This window comes from Periplaneta americana, chromosome 13 (assembly GCF_040183065.1).
Source record: "Periplaneta americana isolate PAMFEO1 chromosome 13, P.americana_PAMFEO1_priV1, whole genome shotgun sequence".
Taxonomy (NCBI): Eukaryota; Metazoa; Arthropoda; class Insecta; order Blattodea; family Blattidae; genus Periplaneta; species Periplaneta americana.
In genome coordinates, this window is record NC_091129.1 from 134,821,966 (window position 1) to 134,842,269 (window position 20,304).

The window sequence follows — 20,304 nt, forward strand, 5'->3', positions numbered from 1 at the left end:
TAAGCAATCTTGCAGCAGATATACTTTAGTTTCTAAATTATGCTTTGATTTAGTTTTATATTGGATGTACGAGTATTATTAAGTAAACAGTAATTTATTTATTTCACGCTAGCAACCTGCGTTTGAACCCTGGCAGGTCCAAGTGTAATTTGTGTGAACAAAATCGGTGGTTGATGACAGGTTTTCGCAGAGTACTACACTTTCCCCTATCGATAGTCCACCATTGAACCATTAATCAATATCATGAGGTGCTATGTTACATAGTTTGTCTTCCATGACGCAGCGAAGACAACGCTAAAAGTGGCGGGAAAAATAACTATCTTCGTCACGCTACTCCTATTGGTTGAATGACGCAACGACAAACATTTCCCACTGATCACGTACTTCATTTAATAAAACTGATGTCTTGTTGCTAGACTGTAGATACTAGTGTAACGAATGCTCCGTAGGAACCACCCATGTCCAAGCTAACGGTTGTTATCGTTCAAGATATTCTGAGAATAATGAAGGCCTAATTCACTCTACAGTTTTTAATTATGTTTAATTTTTCGTTTGTCATTACATTAGTACTACAGAAGAACTCCGATTATCCGTCACCCTATCAACCGATTGGCGGATTATCCGACTATTTCTCGCTCTTTTTTCTTCAGAAATAAATAACTTATATGAAGTACTGTTTTGTACATCATATTAGTAGGTTCTACATATGTTTTGTTAGAGAATGTTATTACAAGCCTTTATCGTTACACAACATTGTCTACTGTTCGAATTGCCGTTCTATAATGTAACTTGTATATAAAATGTCTTCCATAATAATAATAATGTTTTATTTTCGCTGGCAGAGTTAAGGCCATAAGGCCTTCTCTTCCACTCAACCAGCCTTAATCAATACAATACATAAATTTAAATTACAAATATTTTCACTACACTTAAAAGGTTCTCCAGCAATAATCTTCACTACACATTTATTTAAATTTAGATAAATCTATAAGGTAAAGTAGTAACTTAATTTATGAGCTAATTTAATTCAATGAATTATAATTAATTTAATATTTGAGATAGCTATTAAAATGATGAAAATTAATTTAATATAAGCTTACTAGGACTATGTTACAGGGAGAATATATATATATTTCTATTTCTATAATGAGAATATTAATGTAATTGCCATTAGAGGTTTTGTAAATCTATTTAGAGAAATTAAAGATAATAATAATAAGAATGGACAGATGTTAGTTTCATTATAAGTAACAAATATTAATCAGCAATTCATCTGTTAAGTAAGAATTTATGTAATTTTGACCTAAATGAAGCTATTGTCCAACAACCCCTTATATCACTCGGAAGCGAGTTCCAATTTCTAGCAACTGAAACTGTATAGGATGAAGAATATAAAGATGTCTTGTGGTCCATGGGTTTTAATAGAAGAGTGTTGTGCTAAATATCGAAAAAAATGGAAATAATTTAATTGTGGATCATCTCGCATCGGAATGCGAGATTGGAGTTAAAACTGCGCGATTTAATAAAAAGAAACAAGGATAAAGTGTAAAAAGTATGTAAATCTACAACATGAGACCTTCTTTAGTTCTATCTTTCCTGAGACAGTCATCGCAAAGGGCTTCCTTGCCCCTTAAAAACCCGTCGTTGACAACCAGACGTTATTAGTGAACTTCTGATCTACTACCTAGCGAGTTAAATACAAGACCACGGAGGAAATTACAAAATCTTCCACGGTACGGATTATCTGATTTTTTCGATCAACCGTTCAGTCCATCCCCTTCATTACCACGGATAATAGAGGTTCTACTGTACTTAACCATGACGCGTGATCAAATGAAACCAGTTTCAGCCAATTTACAAATTTGTTTATTAAAGAATACAAATATTAGGTAGTCAATGTATTGCAGTAGTGCTTCTTGTGATATGCATTTTTTCATTTGTGTTTTTGTATTATTCCTATTTGTAATTTTATTTCCATTTATTATTTACCTCTTCTCTCCACATTTGCTTTTTGTATTCTGGTGGTGTGGTAGAGAAGGCCTGATGACCTTAACTCCACCAGATTAAATAAACGAATAAAAAAGTATCATACAAAGATCAGTGTTTAAGGACATATGTATGCAACAGATATCCCTATAAGTCTCCATAGCCTTCCACACAGACGTCCTGCAGTATGCAAAGAGACGTTGGATACTGTGAGCTGAATACACCAATACACTAAGTTTCTTTCGAAGAAATCGCCGTAAGAATTCACATAGGCGTCCCATTGTGTGTGGTGGCTGGGAGTCATAGATAAAAAATACATTGGCTGGTCTTTGAACTATTTCAACTCTAAGCCTCCACTTTCATCATCAGGTCGGAGTGTACGCCCCATTAGAGCTTTCTTTAAAGATTCGAAGAATAAAAGCCACATGGTAACAGCTGTAAGCTGAGCGATCTAGAGCCTTTATGTGGTTAGACTTTTCCGTCGATTAAGTAGAATGTGTTTCAGTTTATAGAAAGCAGCAAAACAGTACAACGTGGTCTGTTGTGACGAGAATCAAATCCCCCGCATACCGATGACGTTTCCTGTTACAAACACGTTCACGTCTTAGTATTTCTCACAAAGTGATATTATTCAACGACTTGAAAATGGCGCAGATATTAAGGATATTGCTGAAGAGTTTAAGGTAATATTTTTTTCTTTCTTTCTTCCTTCCATTATTTATTTATTTTTATTTGGTTTATTTTACGACGTTTTATCAACTGCTATGGTTATCTAGTGTCTGAATGAGATGAAGGTGATAATGCCGGCGAAATGAGTTCAGGATCCAGCGCCGAAAGTTACCCAGCATTTGCTCTTAATGGGTGAGGGAAAACCCCGGAAAGAACCTGAACCAGGTAACTTGCCCAACGACGATTTGAACCGCTTGTTTCACGGTTAGACGTGCTGTTACTCCACAGCGATAACGGTGGAATATTTATTTATTTATTTGCTTCATTTATTTCTTCAGTTCTTCTTTTATTTCTTTTCTTAAATTGTTTATTTATTTATTTATTATTTTATTTATTTATTTACTTATTATCTATTTATTTATTTATTTATTCATTATTATTGTATTTTATAGATAAATATATTTTAGGAAATAAAATTAATTTGTATTAATCAGATTCACTTTACTTAATGAATGAATGAATTTTTTTTTTATTTATTAAAATGAGATCTGTAGTTATACTGTTACTATTGTTTATACATTAAAGGTTTAACATCATTATCAATAATATTTATATACCATTAATTATTTTTTTCATATAAATATATATATATATATATATATATATATATATATAAGGTCCTATTTTAAATAATCAATTATTGATAAATAGATTTAACAAGAATATATTTTTATACAAATAATATATATACTAATAATTTAGATTTATATTAATATAAATCATATATATATATATATATATATATATATATATATATATATATATATATACCTCTATTTTTCCACAATAATGCTGTATATTCATAGATAATCTGTATTATATATAAATTAATTATTATAATAGAAATAAACCTATTTTTTAGTAAAATAGGTTATTTTATTTAAATAATTAATTTATATATATATATATATATATAAAACCTTATATTAACAAAAAATCGAATTACCAGTAATTAATAGAACATCCATTATATATTATAAACACAGGACCAACAAAGAAAACATTATCTTAAAAATAACGAAAATAAAGTGCCTGAGTAAAGGGTTATCGTGATAGGATAAATAAAGTAATATAAATTACCTTTATTACATTTAACAGAATTAAACTATTACCTAAAACATCAAAAATTTTTGTGCACCATACACCAAAATGTATAATAAAATATGCATTATATTAGAAAAGTAAGCTAAGTAAGCTAATGGGTTCATACCCCATTTATAGAGGAAATCCTCTCTTCTCTAATGACCAACAATTCAACAAAAATCCTCTTGTTAACAACTCTAATAAGAGGTATATTAATTTCAATTTCATCAAATTCATGATTAGGGGCATGAATAGGATTAGAAATTAATTTATTATCATTTATTCCTCTAATATCAACTAATAAAAATGTATACACAACAGAAGCCTCAAGAAAGTACTTTATTGTACAAGCTCTAGCATCATCAACTCTACTATTTCTAATTATTAGAAAATCAATAATTGAAGAATTATACACATTTTCTAATAATTATTTAACGTCATTAATTATTAATACACCTTTATTGTTAAAAGGTGGAGCAGCCCCATTTCACTGATGGTTCCCAAGTATTATAGAAGGATTAAGATGAAACAATTGTTTCATCTTAATAACTATTCAAAAAATTGCACCCCTGATATTAATTTCATATTCACTGACCATAAATATATTCATGTGAACTATTATTTTAACATCAGTTATTATTGGATCTATTGGTGGATTAAATCAAATTTCAATCCGGAAAATCTTAACATACTCTTCAATTAATCATATAGGGTGCTATAAACATTGGAGAAAACATATGAATTATTTGTTTCCTAATCTATTCAATTTTAACTTTAACAATCATTACAATTGTTAGATCACATCAAATTTCATTTATTAATCAAACATTTTTAATAGGAAGTGAAATATCTACAGTAAAATTCTTAATATTTACCACTTTATTATCATTAGGAGGACTTCCTCCATTCTTAGGATTTTTACCAAAATGAATTATTATTCAACATATAATTATTAACGAAATAAACTTTATTATTTCGTTAATAGTGATTATGTCATTAATAACATTATACTATTACTTACGAATTTGTTATGCAAGCTTCATAATTCTATATATTGAACCAAAATGAAACATCCAATTTCATAATAATAAAATTATTTCTACTGGAATTCATTGTTCTTCCCAAGAGCAGGTCTTTCACTGCAAATCCAGCTTTCTCCAATCTTTCCTATTTTCTGTCTTCCTCTTTGTCTCCTCATATGATCCATATCTTAATGTCGTCTATCACCTGATATCTTTTTCTGCCCCGAACTCTTCTCCCGTTCACCATACCTTCCAGTGCATCCTCTATTAGACAGTTTCTTCTCTGCCAATGACCCAACAAATTCTTTTTCCTCTTCCTCATCAGTTTCAGCATCATTCTTTCTTCACCCATTCTTTCCAACACAGCTTCATTTCTTATTCTCTCTGTCCACATCACACGTTCCATTCTTCTCCATATCCACATTTCAAATGCTTCTAGTCGCTTCTCTTCACTTCGTCCTAACACCCATATTTTTGTACTGTATAATGCTACACTCCACGCAAAGCACTTTACTAGTTTCTTCCTTAGTGCTTCCCCCCCCCCCCCAGAGGTCCGCAGAAGATGCTCCTCTTTCTATTAAAGTTTCCTTTGCCATTGCTATTCTCCTTTTGACTTCCTGGCGGCAGCTCATGTTACTGCTTATAGTACAGCCCAAGTATTTGAAGCTGTCTACTTGCTTTACTGTCTCTTTTAGAGTTCGCAAGTTTACCTTCTTTATTGTATGATCATGGTCTTCATCTTATTTGCATTTATGTTAATTAACAAATCTTAAATGTCTGCTCTCAAAAAAATCTGAAAGTTAGAATTTATAAAATGGCTATAAAACCGGTTGTTCTGTATGGTTGTGAAACTTGGAATCTAACTTTGAGAGAGAAACAGATATTAAAGGTGTTTGAGAATAAACTTCTTAGGAAAATATTTGGGGCTAAGAGGGATGAAGTTACAGGAGAATGAAGAAAGTTACATAACGCAGAACTGCACACATTGCATTGTTCACGTGGCATAATTAAGAACATTAAATCCGGACGTTTGCGATGGGCAGGGCATGTAACACGTATGGGCGAATCCAGAAATGCATATAGTGGGAGGCCGGAGGAAAAAAGACTTTGGGAAGGCCGAGACGTAGATGGAAGGATAATATTAAAATGGATTTGATGGAGGTGGAATATGATGATAAGACAGGATTGATCTTGCACAGGATAGGGACCGATGGCGGGCTTATGTGAGGGGGGCAATGAACCTCCGGGTTCCTTAAAAGCCGTACGTAAGTAACAACTCTTAAATACCCATTCCCGGGTGATCGATTTTTTACTGTCCATAATATTCCTTAATTTTCATGCTCTACCTAAACATGATGCTTGCCTATTGCAGGGGACTTGCTCCACGTGTTATATCTAAGTGGTAGACATTAGTTTTCTCCAATATCGATGGAGCTGTGTAACCTTTGAACTGATTAAAAATATTAAAATACGTTCAATGCCTATACACTTCCTGTGTATAGAAACAAATTGTTCTCAATAACTCTATGCGATTATCGCGTCAAGTATACAAGTATTATCTCGTGAAACCTACTTGCGTGTGAGGGAAGAACGAAGTGGACAGAAAGCTTCTCTCGCTAATTTTCCGCTTACAGCTAGCTAGCTCACTTACCCCCACCATAACGATCTTACTAAGTGTTACGGAGGACTCATGCACTTAGTTTCACGAGATAACGAATGACTGAATGACCTTTCTATTCAACATGATCATACTTCAAGGATAGCAGACCACGTGAAGCAAGAGTAACGACTTCCACTTGATCATTGCATACAATAAGAAGTAACTGCAATCCTATTGCCTGGATTTAACTTTCATTTTATTGTTATAATCATTATTTCTATTATTATCACTACTATTATCATTATTAAATGTCATAAAGCACTACCACAGTGCGTGATTGGTTTACAGAAGTGAAAAGAACACCAAAATCTCCTTTGTTCACGTGATACCTCTCAACATTGACATTGTGATGGAGTGCTAAAGATAGCAGCAACTTATATAAGCTCATCACTTGGTCACACTTCGACAACAGCCACAATGAATGCGTTGTGGACGCTGATTTCGCTATCAGCCATTGTTGCTGCCACTGCCTTACCTAAAGCAGATCTAGATTGGTGGCAAACCGCCGTGTTCTACCAGATATATCCACGATCATTCAAAGACAGCGATGGAGACGGCGTTGGTGACCTCAAAGGTGAGAACATTCACACATAACATCTAGTTATTGTACATGCTTGTTGCATTCCTTCATAGCATTAATAAGAACTAGGGGGCAGATTTATATGCACTAAAAATGGCAAATATGCCTACAGGCTATACGCATTAAAAAAAAAAACAAAACATGTACTGTTAAAATAAAAAATAGTACTTTATTTTAAGCAATTTACTATTACTGATGATTTTTCTGTTATACACATAAGAATATTCAGACAGCATCAGTTGTTAAAGTTGCATGTCCTTCAACCCACGGCTTATGCAGTACACTTCTAGCACATTTTTCGTTAGGCATCGTTGATAAAACTAATTCAAAATTAATAATTTTCGTGCTGCTAACAAGGGAAGTATCACACCCCACATGCCGAAACTTACCTCGAAACTTTGGTGACATAACCGATGTGCTACGAGAAGATCACGTGCAAAACATTAGCTGCCTGTTTCCACTGCAAGGCCCCGAAATCGAAGCTGGAATCCTTCTGTGGCCAGACGATAACGCGGCGCAGCTGGACATCCCTGCCTCACTGGCGAGCGGAGTGGAGTGCGTGTGTGAAATGGAGTAAACTCTCTCGCGTCCCATCTTCTCAATGAAGTATAAACAAGAGACAGTAGTGACTGGCATCGATTGAATGTTTAAAACACAATTCTTTTCGGCACCATGCACAACGAATAAACACTTCATTGCCACACTGATCTTGAATATCATTAAAGTTATCTCGTGACCTTTCCTGTCGCCCGCTCTTCCTTATCGTATTGTTTGATTCGCATTCCTTCCGTCGGTATTCTGTCCTTGCGAGACCTATAACCCTGTAGTCGTCCGCTTGTATTATTTAGGTCGCGCCAGGGATTTTGGCAGATGGATTTTCTTATTGTAAACTGGAGAGCGAGTCCTCACCGCTGCAAGATCGGCTGTTATCTTTGTCGCAGTGGAATGGGTAGGACATAAGAGTAAACATGCACGCCCGAATATTTGTGCACTCTGAACAGTCACCTCCAAAAACTAAACAAATATTACAGTAGTCTATATGTGTCTTTGGTATTCCCAAGAAACTTGTTCAATTAATTAAAATTTGTCTCAATGAAACTTACAGTAGAGTCCGTATAGGTCAGTTTCTATCTGATGCTTTTTCAATTCACTGCGGGCTAAAGCAAGGAGATGCACTATCACCTTTACTTTTTAACTTTGCTCTAGAGTATGCCATTAGGAAAGTCCAGGATAACAGAGAGGGTTTGGAATTGAACGGGTTACATCAGCTTTTTTGTCTATGCGGATGACGTGAATATGTTAGGAAAAACTCCACAAACGATTAGGGAAAACACGGAAATTTTACTTGAAGCAAATAAAGCGATAGGTTTGGTAGTAAATCCCGAAAAGACAAAGTATATGATTATGTCTCGTGACCAGAATATTGTACGAAATAGAAATATAATCTGCTATATATATGGAAATATATATGTATATGGAAATATGTTAATCCTTAGTCAATAGATAAGACTGGGTTTTACGAAATTCGAACATTAAGGGATGGAAAATGGGAGGCAGTAATGACCAAAGTAATTATACCGATTTATTTTTTTTAACCAGCAGACGTGCAGCCTTTAAATTTAATACAAAGATTCACTCATAAAATTGGATTAGACTATTAATCTCATCTCTCAGAATTGTTTCTAAAATGTATAAGGAAAGTAAAAAAATTCAATTTCATGTAGGCTACTCCCTTGAAATAACTTCAGTCCTCCCCCCCCCCCCCGAGCAGAGATGAGAGAGAAAGAAGTCGACGATTTTAAAAATTCACTAAACTATATTTAACTAGAGACGTAAAATTTAAAATGAAGGTTACTCTCTACAACATTGCTTAAACATTCTTAGATTTTTTAAAATAACATATCCTATGGTACTGATGAAAAGGCAGAAGGGAGTGAGAAATCTCATGTCATCCGATCTCGATGAAAGTCGATATCTGGGGGTCTTTGCAATCACAGAATACGAATAAGGTATTATTTAGTCAGACTTTGTCCCTAAAGTGGTGGAGTGGGGCAAAAATGGGTGAAAATTTAAATTAGATAACTTAGGGGTTTTCGAGACGAAAATTACGAATAATACAATTTGTGCGAATTCAATATGGCAGTTTCAGTACTATGAATTATATTTAAAAAAATTAAACATCGGATATCGCACAGGTAACATATGTACAGTATTTAAGGGGGTATGTAACACCTTTTGATAGTAGGCCTATACATTTAGTAAAATCCAAAGTGTAATTTCTACATATTCTGAATGAATGTTGTGCTGGAATTTAGTATAGTCATCAGCCAATACCTCTAGATTAATAAACAACTTTTTAGAATCCATAAACTACAGTATTTATTGTGAATGGTAATTACTTTTTCAATTGGTGCAATTTGTGCAGGGAAAATTGGTTTGTCCGATATTTTGTACGATTTCGAATATTTTAAAATGCTTTCTTCTCTGTTCTATTCAAAATGTGCGTGTGAAGAAATTATTGCCCTTGTAATATCCGTTATAATCATATTTATTATACTCTTATATAAATCTAACTTCCGCAGTATGTAATTTTACCCAATTAACCAAATTATATTTTGATTATTAAGAAGAATCGTAATTTTATTAACTTGAATTGTCGCACCACCAGTAGACGATCCCTAGATTATTACTGGACAAATCTTGTGTATTGATCTGGTAAGGGTAGGATTATATATTATATATGCGCAATGGAATGGTTTTTCCTTTTAATTAAGAATTAATTTAATTTAGAAAATGTAGGAGACGTATTGTAAAATCATTGCGAACGGAAGTCATTTACATTTATTAAAGGTATTCTTTGAGTAGGACTGTACCGTGGTGTGTTTCATAATAAGGATAATTGATATGAGCTGCTGTTATGAAAATATGAACGACTCAGAATGTTATCGCATGTCATTCTCACAGCTTACACAAACAATATTGGCTCGCCTACTGGAAATGTCATCGAGGTCATCTGCCAAAATCGGTGCCTCCGACTTTACTGATCTTGACTCACGTACGTCTGTTCGCTGCTGATTGCCACCCACCGTTCCACTGGCTTGGACACGGGAAGGGCTGTCCATTCCAACTAGTAGCGACTAGTATCCACTTCCCTATTACTTACATGCAAAATTCCGGGGTTTATTTCGGGGCCTTGCAGTGGAAACAGGCAACTAATATTTTTCACGTGGTCTTCTCGTAGCACATCGGTTATGTCACCAAAGCTTCGAGGTAAGTTTCGGCATGTGGGGTGTGATACTTCCCTTGTAAGCTGTTCTAAAATACAATTCACTTTTAACACACTGTCGAAATTTCTTAGACGTGTCACCATAATAAAATAAAATATTCTGATTTGCCACGTTGACAAGTGAAACACAAAAGATTGCATTATCGTGCCTATATTAGATCTTTTGTTGACAGGCGGTGAAATTCGAGTTTAGTGAACGCAAAGAAGTCTATTATCAATACTTCCTGTAACTTCTATCCCCCTCACAAAATATAATTGTTTTAACACGACTCTATTTTATAAAGTATAAAGTAAGCAAAGAAAATAATATTGATGTATTATCATCACCGGCAAGCTGACAACAATCAATAACTTAGGAATTACACATCTTATCTCAAGCCAGCTCATGGATATAATAATATTATTATTATTATGATCAAGATGGAAGACAAGCAACTCAGTGCAACCAAGCGTTGAGTCGTATCGAAATAAGTTGAGGTTGCTTCTGTCGCTCTGTTGTCATCAATTTGTGTGTATTAAGATAAGAGGAGTGATGCAATGCGTCGATTGTACTGTTCAGCACGTCGTACGTGAATTTAACCCAGGATATTGCATGCATGATGATGAATTGATGATATGTGAATTAATGATGGCGAAAAGAGTCCGAGGTTCAATGTTAACGAGGTATTCTCTATCTTTGGATTCTGTCCCTCTCTCATCAGAAATCTTAATTCCAACCCTGATCACGAATGTGACACACATTTTGAAACTGGTGTTACAGATGAGTTAATCTCTTTCATTTTTCCAGATTCAAAACAACTGTGACATTTCTAAGTCAAAATATTCACTTGAACTGTAAAATTAATAATTGTTATTAACCTAAACTACTTAAAATAAGTGGCAGAAAAAAATATAGAACAGAGTAAAAAGTTTCTTGATCCTGAAGCTCTGGAATTAACAGTGTAGGCTCTCAAAATATTTCTTCAAGAACAACCCATTGAAAAACATACCAATACATTAACAGCTGAAACAGATTCTATGAGATTCTTCACTAATATAACAGCATTAAAATGACAATAGAAGAAAAAGCACTGATTCAACATGAAAAACTTATCATATTACCAGGAAACAATTGGCATTCATTCATGCAGTCCTCTCTGAGGATTAAAAACTCAAAAAAGTTTCATATCCATGGTTCAAGAATTAAAACAGAAAATCAACATCCCGAATTTAAAAGAAAACTTACAAATTAAACCAAACCCTTTAACCCTATTAAATATAGAATATAATCTAAATTTAACAGAAGAAATACTGAAATCAGAAGTAAACACTGAAATACTGAAACAATTGTCTTTAGAGACAATTAATATTAGGTACCCTCCACAAAACTGGCTTCATTTATACACCGACGGATCCTTGATCTCCAGGGAACAAGGTGCAGGTGCAGGTGTTACGTGCTGTCTCTTCTCACTTTATAGATCTCTTGGATATGGAGCAACAAGTTTTGATGGAGAAATCATTGCAATAAGTGAAGGTCTCAGGAATCTTCTATACCACATCAATAAATTTTAAAATGCAGTTATATTGTCAGACTCCAAAGCAGCTATTCTATCAATCGTCTCTAAACACACACCTTCATCTCAAACAGCAGAAATAACTAAAATGCTCTCTCAATTAATATCACTCAATAAAAGAATTGTATTCCAATGGATACCATCCCATTGTGGAATCCTGGGAAACGAGAATGCGGATGCTTTAGCAAAGAAGGGCAGCACTGCTACTTACAGACCTGTTACTAAATCTACGTATTACTCTGTGAAAAGATTTATGAAATCTACATACATAGACTTCAACAAACAAAATTTGATAACACAATCTCAAGGGAAAAAATGGAACTCTCTGCATCAAAATCCACAGTTAATTCCCGATTTACCACGCAAATCGTCTGTAGCTACATTTAGATTGGCAACAGGCCATGATTGTTTGGCCAAACACCTGCATAGAATTGGAATATATCAGTCCCCTAACTGCCCATTGTCCAATTCAAATCAAGAAATGGATTCGGAACACCTCAAAACCTGTGCTTCAGTGGCTGACCATGACAATATCTTTGAAAAATATTGGAGTGCAAGAGGTCAAATTACTTTATTGTCAAACACCTGGCATTAGAAAACAACAACAACATTAGCAGCTGGCCCCTCTGTGAGTAAGTGCTGCAAACTTCTGGGAGCCAAAAAGTACCTATTACCTATTCAAGACCACTTAATGCCCATAAAACTTGTGAAATATTTTCCTTTTGGAAATAAAACATTAGAATATTTAAATTTAGTCTGCCTTGTCTGTGCCTTACACTAACAATAAACAAATATTTTTGAAAAAAAAAAAAAAACTTTTTCATTGGAATTCCCAGTTTGCCTGCAATATGTATAATTCATCCGTAATTTTATTATTTTACATGTACCAGACCTCGAGTGGATATACGACATACTGTACAGGTGTATAGGTGAAAGCATTAATTGTAATAATTATGGACACGTTATGAATGATGAAGCGTAAAAGTCACATTTAATCCTGAAGTGTAGTTATTTCCTTCCTTATCTTTCTCCAACCGCTAGGGCTGTAGATTCCAGTCACGTGCAGTATTGTCCTTGTTTTCATCATCATGGCCACCTAGAATCAAGTCGTATTGAACTTCGGTTACACCCTAACATAGCTCATTGAATCCCACGATAGATTATTAAAATACGGAGGAAAGGTTTCATTATTAACATACACGTCATTTTCTTCCTTTTCTAGGCATTACGGAGAAATTTGATCACCTGAAGGACATCGGTGTGGATGGCGTATGGCTCTCACCTATGTACCCGTCACCGATGGCGGACTTTGGCTACGACATCTCAGATTTCAAAAACGTTGATCCCATATTTGGAACACTCGAAGATTTTGACGAACTCCTGGCTAAAGCAAAAGAACTAGGTAAGTCCCAACAAAACGTATAACTTTCATCATAATCATTAATATCAACACCATCTCCATTATCACTACCATTACCAAATTTGCAACGTTTTAATAGTCTACCCAATCTCAATATTTTTTTTTATTTGACGACCAACGTTTTTCGGCTTTCGGGGTCCTATTTCATAAAACAGTGAGAATAATCTCGATTGTTTACGCAGTAATCCATAACTCTATGAACAAATGTTATTTTCCCATAAATCTAACACGTTAAATAAGTCCATTCTGGAACATCTTACTAAAGGCTGGTTCACAATAAACCGGGAGCTGAAACGACAACGAGAACGTGAACGGAAATAATGTTAAAACAAATGTATTTCAATGCTCACATTCACAATTAACTATTGTGAACGCTTACATTTAAATACACTTATTTTAACATTATTTCCGTTCTCTTCTCGTTGTCGTTTCAGCTCCCGGTTTATTGTGAATCAGCCTTAACTTGTTACACATTTAAGTTTCCATATGTGTAAATTTTACTTTTATAGAGGTATTTTACTCCAGTTGTCGGTGATTTTGAGTTCATTTTTTCTGAATTTCAATAAGTCAAATGTCAAATTAACAAGAGAAGATAAATATTATTCCATCATATGACTCATTTTTAATGTAAAATTTTATAGTTATAAATTTACATGATATTAGTAACAATGTGAACGTTTTCACCATCTTCAGACATGGGTTGACGATATCTAATGAAAAAACAACATATCGCAATACATAGTAAGGGAAAGCAGATTAAAATGAACAAGAAATGCCGAAGTTAAAAAGTTAAAAACAGTGAAAACACTTAATCTTAGATATAAAATCACAAATTTTTATAATTATGCATATTTAACTGAAATAAACGATGTCAAATATATGAAGGTATGTGTGTGTGTAGATGCTGTAAATCAAATGCTCGTGTTTCAGAAAATAAAATATGGACTTGAACCAAAATGTGATAATTTTGTGATTATAACATAATATTGGAATGTATAGACTTATTAAATATTTATATTTTACAAATATATGATAGGCTGAAAATCACAATGATATGGTTCAAAAAACCTGTCAACCCATGTCTGAAAATGCCATAATGTACGGTGAAAACGTTCACATTGTTACTAATATACGAGTAATGTTACACGCATTACCTTCTCCTCACATCGGCACCCTAATAGATAGTACATCCTTTAAAATCGCAATGGCTTTACGCCTTGCTTGTAAACTCTGCCAGCCACACCAATGTATTTGCGGAGGAATTGCTGATATTTACGGCCATCATGTACTCAGCTGTGCGAGGAGCAAGGGTCGCATTCCCAGACATACATCACTCAATGATATCATTAAAAGATCTCTGACTTCTTGTGGCATCCCGTCTCTTTTGGAACCACCAGGTATTAGTCGCGCGGATGGTAAACGGCCCGATGGTCTCACCTTAATTCCAGGGTCTAGAGGAAAATCTTTAATTTGGGACTCCACTCTATCTCTATCTCACTTACCGAATACCTCCAGACACGCTGCATCTGCTGCTGAATTAGCCGTGAAGAAGAAAGTCAATAAATATGCTCATCTTTTAGACAATTATATCTTTGTCCCATTTGCTGTGGAGACCTTCGGTCCTTGGAGTCATGACGCTAAAGTTTTGGTATCTCAAATCGGCCAAATTTTGATCTCCAATACTGGTGATCGCCGTTGCACTACTTATTTGCGTCAACGCTTAAGTATTGCTATTCAACGCGGAAATGCAATGAGCGTTTTGGGTACTCTTCCCGAGTCCAGCCCTTTGGACGAACTTTTTCTCCTGTAAAATTTATTATCTCTATGTAAATGTTTATATTTAGTTTTTATATATGTGTAATTGTAACGGTGAAAATATTGTTAATCAAATAATTTTTTTTCATAAGTGTATATTATTTTTGGGAGTGTTTTTGTATACGCAAACGCATTATTAGTTTGGTTATAACTTTTATATCACCTTTATAAAGGCAAACACGCTTTGAAATATTTAAGTAGGTATTATACATGAATGTAAATGAGAATATTAATGTAATGAGATTCTGCCATTAGAGGTTTTGTATTATATTTAAATAAATTAATGGTAATAGTCATATGATGGAATAATATTTATCTTCTCTTGTTAATTTGTCAGCGATTTGTTTTTAACAATGTTAAGCCTAATAGCGACATCTAGTGCTCAGCTAGTTGAATTCGATTCACGGCCTAATCGTGATGGACGTTCCTTCATATAAAGTAGCTAATAATAATGTGTTAAAATTTAATTATAGCTGGTTGTAGAACATTTTTTGTTGGATAAACCCTTTTACCTGAACACCGTCGATATATATAATCCAATCAGCTACGCTGTGATAGCAATAAATCTGTACTTGCTCCGTGGGAAAGCAATCTGGCTTAGCCTCTATCACCAAGTTTAGATTTTTCAATTTATTTATTTAAATCAGAAGCTCAAGTCCATCATAAGACTCGGGAAAATTCAAGTAAAACTGAAAACCTCTTCGTTTCCAGTCCAGTTCAAGCAATGACTCATGCACATATGCATCTATGTTACCACACTTAATGTTTCTGCAACGGTAGGCATTTCAAAAATGTCTATATTTAGAGCCACAGGAAAGTTAAAACACTGTAAAAGTGTAACGTAGTAATATCCTACTGACCTTGTCGTAACAATTAATTTTTAATTGATGAACTAGTGGACTTGCTCGTATTAAATATGTAATATTTGTCCGGCTTACAGCTGTTTCAGTGCTTCACGCACCATCATCAGAGCCTACTAGATCGCGGCGTCATCTCGAACTTCTCTGCCTGTTGGAGGGTGTGTTTTATTGTTGGAAGGTGTTGAAGTGTGGAGTCGAATAGTGTGTGTGTACTGAAATTGATCTGTGTTGAGGATTTGATCGGGGTGTGTTTTAGTGTGTTTGTATATTTCGTATTGTTCTAGTGTGTTGAGTTTTTGGTTCTTGGGTATGTAAGATTTCCATGTCCGTATTTATGTTATTGTATGTATGGTTAGTATTGGTTATGTGCTCGGCGTATGTAGATGATTTGTGTACAAAGACATCTCAACACACAAAAAACACAAACAAATAAATACGACCACACAGGTGTATACAAACTCAAATGTAATAGTTGCGACAAGTTCTACATAGGACAGACAGGCAGATCATTCCAAACACGCTACGAAGAACACATTAAAGCTATAACCAGAGGACACAATACATCTACATATGCTGATCACATAACCAATACTAACCATACATACAATAACATAAATACGGACATGGAAATCCTACATACCCAAGAACCAAAAACTCAACACACTAGAACAATATAAAAATATACAAACACACTAAAACACACCCCAATCAAATCCTCAACACACAGATCAATTTCAGTACACACACACTATTCGACTCCACACTTCAACACCTTCCAACAATAAAACACACCCTCCTAACAGGCAGAGAAGTTCGAGATGACACCGCGATCTAGTAGGCTCTGATGATGGTGCGTGAAGTACTGAAACAGCTGTAAGCCGGACAAATATTACATATTTAACACGAGTAAGTCCACTAGTTCATCAATTAATTATATTCAAGTGTTAAAAGTGGTGTACGCAAGATTCAAAATGAATTAATTTTTGTAGCAGTTTGATCGTAAATCAGGTTCACGATGAGGAAATTAACCTATAAGGTATTAATTTTATTTTTCGGACAAAGCTATTTTACCTTCATTACAAATAAGCCTACTGGAGTTCAGAGAAACCAAATCTCCATCATGTTCCACTTCATGAATCTAAAATCTTTTGTGCTATTGTAGGTGAAAGAATGATACAGGGCTCCTACAAAAAACGCTTGTAATTTACGTTTTATGAATCCGGGGTGCAAGAAAATAGTACCAATGGAAAGAGAAAATAAAAAAGTTTAGTTCTTTACCCTAAAGATGTTATTGTAGTTAATTCAATATGATATTATATTTTTGTATGTTTATTTTCATTAAAATAACAATTAAGAACAAAAAAGAGACCTAAAGAAGTATACTACAGAGAAAGAAATATAAATTATATTCCGAAACGAATATAAGCACAAAAACACTCTTTTCGCCTATTATGTCATTTTTACAAAAGCAATATAGTACTACTCAATGATGATAGCATTCAAGGGTTATGTTAATTGGTTAATGTTAATTGTTTGCGTTTCTATGACATATTATAATAATTATTGACACAAACTTTACAAAAATCAACATAAACAATATTCGATTTTAAGAAAAGATACAGTTGCATACATCAGGTTACCAACACGCAACAATGCGTGATAATACGAAATTTGGCTATTATTGATTTGAATTCCAGAAATTTGAAAGTATTTTTTTTTCAAGCTGTCTGTTATTCGGAAGTTTTAATTGGCGATGGTGATGGGGATATAATTTTCAGTATCGGTTTCCGTTATTGAGAATGTCCGTTAGCATGAAGCAACATCATCATTTTACGCCATAAATTTCTACCAGGGAATTGAAAATGTTCGTTATTTAGAAGTGTCCCTTAGAAGATTTATTTTTATAGTAACACTATCAATCAGTTCATATCATTCATTCATTTATTATCTTCCATAGATCTTACATGAGCAATGAAGCTTTAAGATGTGGAACAAGACAAAATTTTACAATATTACAGTTACATTTTTACCAATTTTTACAATATTTTACAATTTTTACAGTTTTACAATGTAGTAATTTTCTATAATGATGAGGTGAGGTCCGAGGGTTCGCCAAAAGATTACCCGGCATTTGCCTTTTGGTTGGGGAAAACCTCGGAAAAATCCAACCAGGTAATCAAATCAAAGGGGTACATAATTCAGACTTTTTCAATCTTTTTTCGCATAAAGAACGCTTCTGTACATTCATTCAGTAGAATTCTACAAATGTTCACGTAGACATGAACATTTAGATGGCATTAGGGACGTTCTCGGAGACTGAATAAAAATTTAATCCCCCGACCTCGCACTATATTTTTTAATATCAAGTGTACACAACAAATAATGTCCATATCCTAGAGTAACTAAGGGAAATATTTCCTGGGAAATTCGTTCAATTACGCGAAAGGAACTTAAGTGTGAAATGGAAAATTTCTAAAAGGGGTATAAAAATGAATGAAAGTCAGAGGATAGCATTTTAAGTATCCGATTCTGGTGAGTACAATACTGAAAACAAATGAATGTACAGATTTGTATTGTACCACATTGTACTGCAAAAACGACACCCTTTTTTTCTCACTGTTATTTATACTCGCTTTAACATCTTTGGTCATATCGCGAGTTAATCTTTTTGGGTGAAATCCGAAGGCCTGTGTACTATTGTTGAGACTGATGCTATTGTTGTGAACTAGATGACGACTGTATATGTATTACTGATTTGTTATGAATATGATTTCGGTGATGAATGAGGCTTGTGATATTCAGAGAGGTTGTGACCCGAATTTCCTGACATTTGCCTTACGGTTGAGGGAAACCCCTGAAAAACCTCAACCAGGAAATTCAACCCGAACGGGAATCGAACCCGGGCCCTCTGCGTAAGAGACCAGCATGCTGACCCCTACACCACAGATGTGGTCTACACCCATTTTATGTTACCAATATAGGACAGCATTGTATTCCAGTTACTGGCCTTGTACTGGCGCGTACATCTGCCGCGTCAGCGAACGTAGGTAGTATGAAACGCATTGTAGTATAATATTTATTGTCGACTTCTGATTTGTAATACTCTTAAATGAATTCTTACGACAAACTCTACAGCTCAATCTCAACGAATTGCTATTTATTGTTTCTGCAAATATTGTCATTTCATAATTTTTCCAGGCATCAAGTTGATTTTGGACTTCGTCCCCAATCACTCCAGTGACGAACACGAATGGTTTGTGAAATCTCTGCAGAAGATAGACCCTTATACAGATTATTACATGTGGCATGATGGAAGACTTGATGATTCTGGCAACAGGATTCCTCCTAATAACTGGGTAAGTACAGTAGTGACAAAAAAAAAACCGGACCGATTCTTGTAGCTGATTTCAGAGTCACAGATTAAAATTTTGCTAGTCACAAAATACATCCGTGTTACCTTATCTTATAAAGGAGACTATGATCAAAAAGAAAAAATAGAAAAATTTAATTACATAAATGTAACAATAAGAAGAACTCTGAAATCAAAAGCTAGAAAAGATACATTGTTAAAATTTTATAAGGTGATGTCAGTGCCCAGTTTACTATATGGAAGGGAAACATGGGTTATGAAAAAGAGAGATGCCTCTAGATTACAAACAAATGAGATGAAATTTTTGAGAAACGTAGCAGGTTACAGGAAAATAGAACATAAAAGAAACGAAGAAATAAGAGAAGAACTTGAGATATATGAATTAAACAACAAAATAGAAGAATATAGAAATACATGGATGTCTTACATTTCAAGGATGTAGGAGGACAGGATACCATATAAGTTTTGGAAATATAAACCTCGGGGAAGAAGAAATATTGGAAGACCAGCCAAAAGATGGATGGACCAATTTCAGTAGCTGCTACAGGAATCAATTTCCTAATGCATGAAGGATGATGATGATGATGACAAAATACATCCATCTTGTATAATTAATTGTAACAATGAAATTTATTGCATTTGTTCGATTCTTACCTTATTTTGTTTCCTTCAGTGCCTCAAACTTACAGACGAAAAACTTAAGAGTGTTTTATTTTCATCTGGCATCAATATTACATTTCTACCTCTATTCGGCAAAGATAACTGCGTGTTTTTACATTAAATAACAGTACATGCCTCTGGCTTCACTATCCATATTGAAATTACCACAGTTCGACACAATACATAGCACAGGATTCTTTTGTATCAGCTACAAAAGTCGGTCCGGGTTTTTTTTTTGCCACTACTGTGCATAGTTTATTTACAGTCCAGATGGCATATG

The 20,304-nt window shown here is 34.3% G+C and overlaps 1 protein-coding gene across 1 annotated transcript in view; it reads left to right on the plus strand.

Annotated features, from left to right (window-relative positions):
* The first annotated feature begins 6,865 nt into the window (after positions 1-6,865).
* The window catches only part of LOC138712454 (maltase 1-like), a 37,217-nt gene continuing 23,778 nt past the window's right edge, over positions 6,866-20,304 (plus strand). The window contains exons 1-3 of the mRNA XM_069844279.1: positions 6,866-7,054; positions 13,122-13,301; positions 19,193-19,350. Coding sequence (XP_069700380.1) covers positions 6,898-7,054; positions 13,122-13,301; positions 19,193-19,350 — 495 coding nt within the window. The 5' untranslated portion in view covers positions 6,866-6,897. The remainder of the gene's footprint in view (positions 7,055-13,121; positions 13,302-19,192; positions 19,351-20,304) is intronic.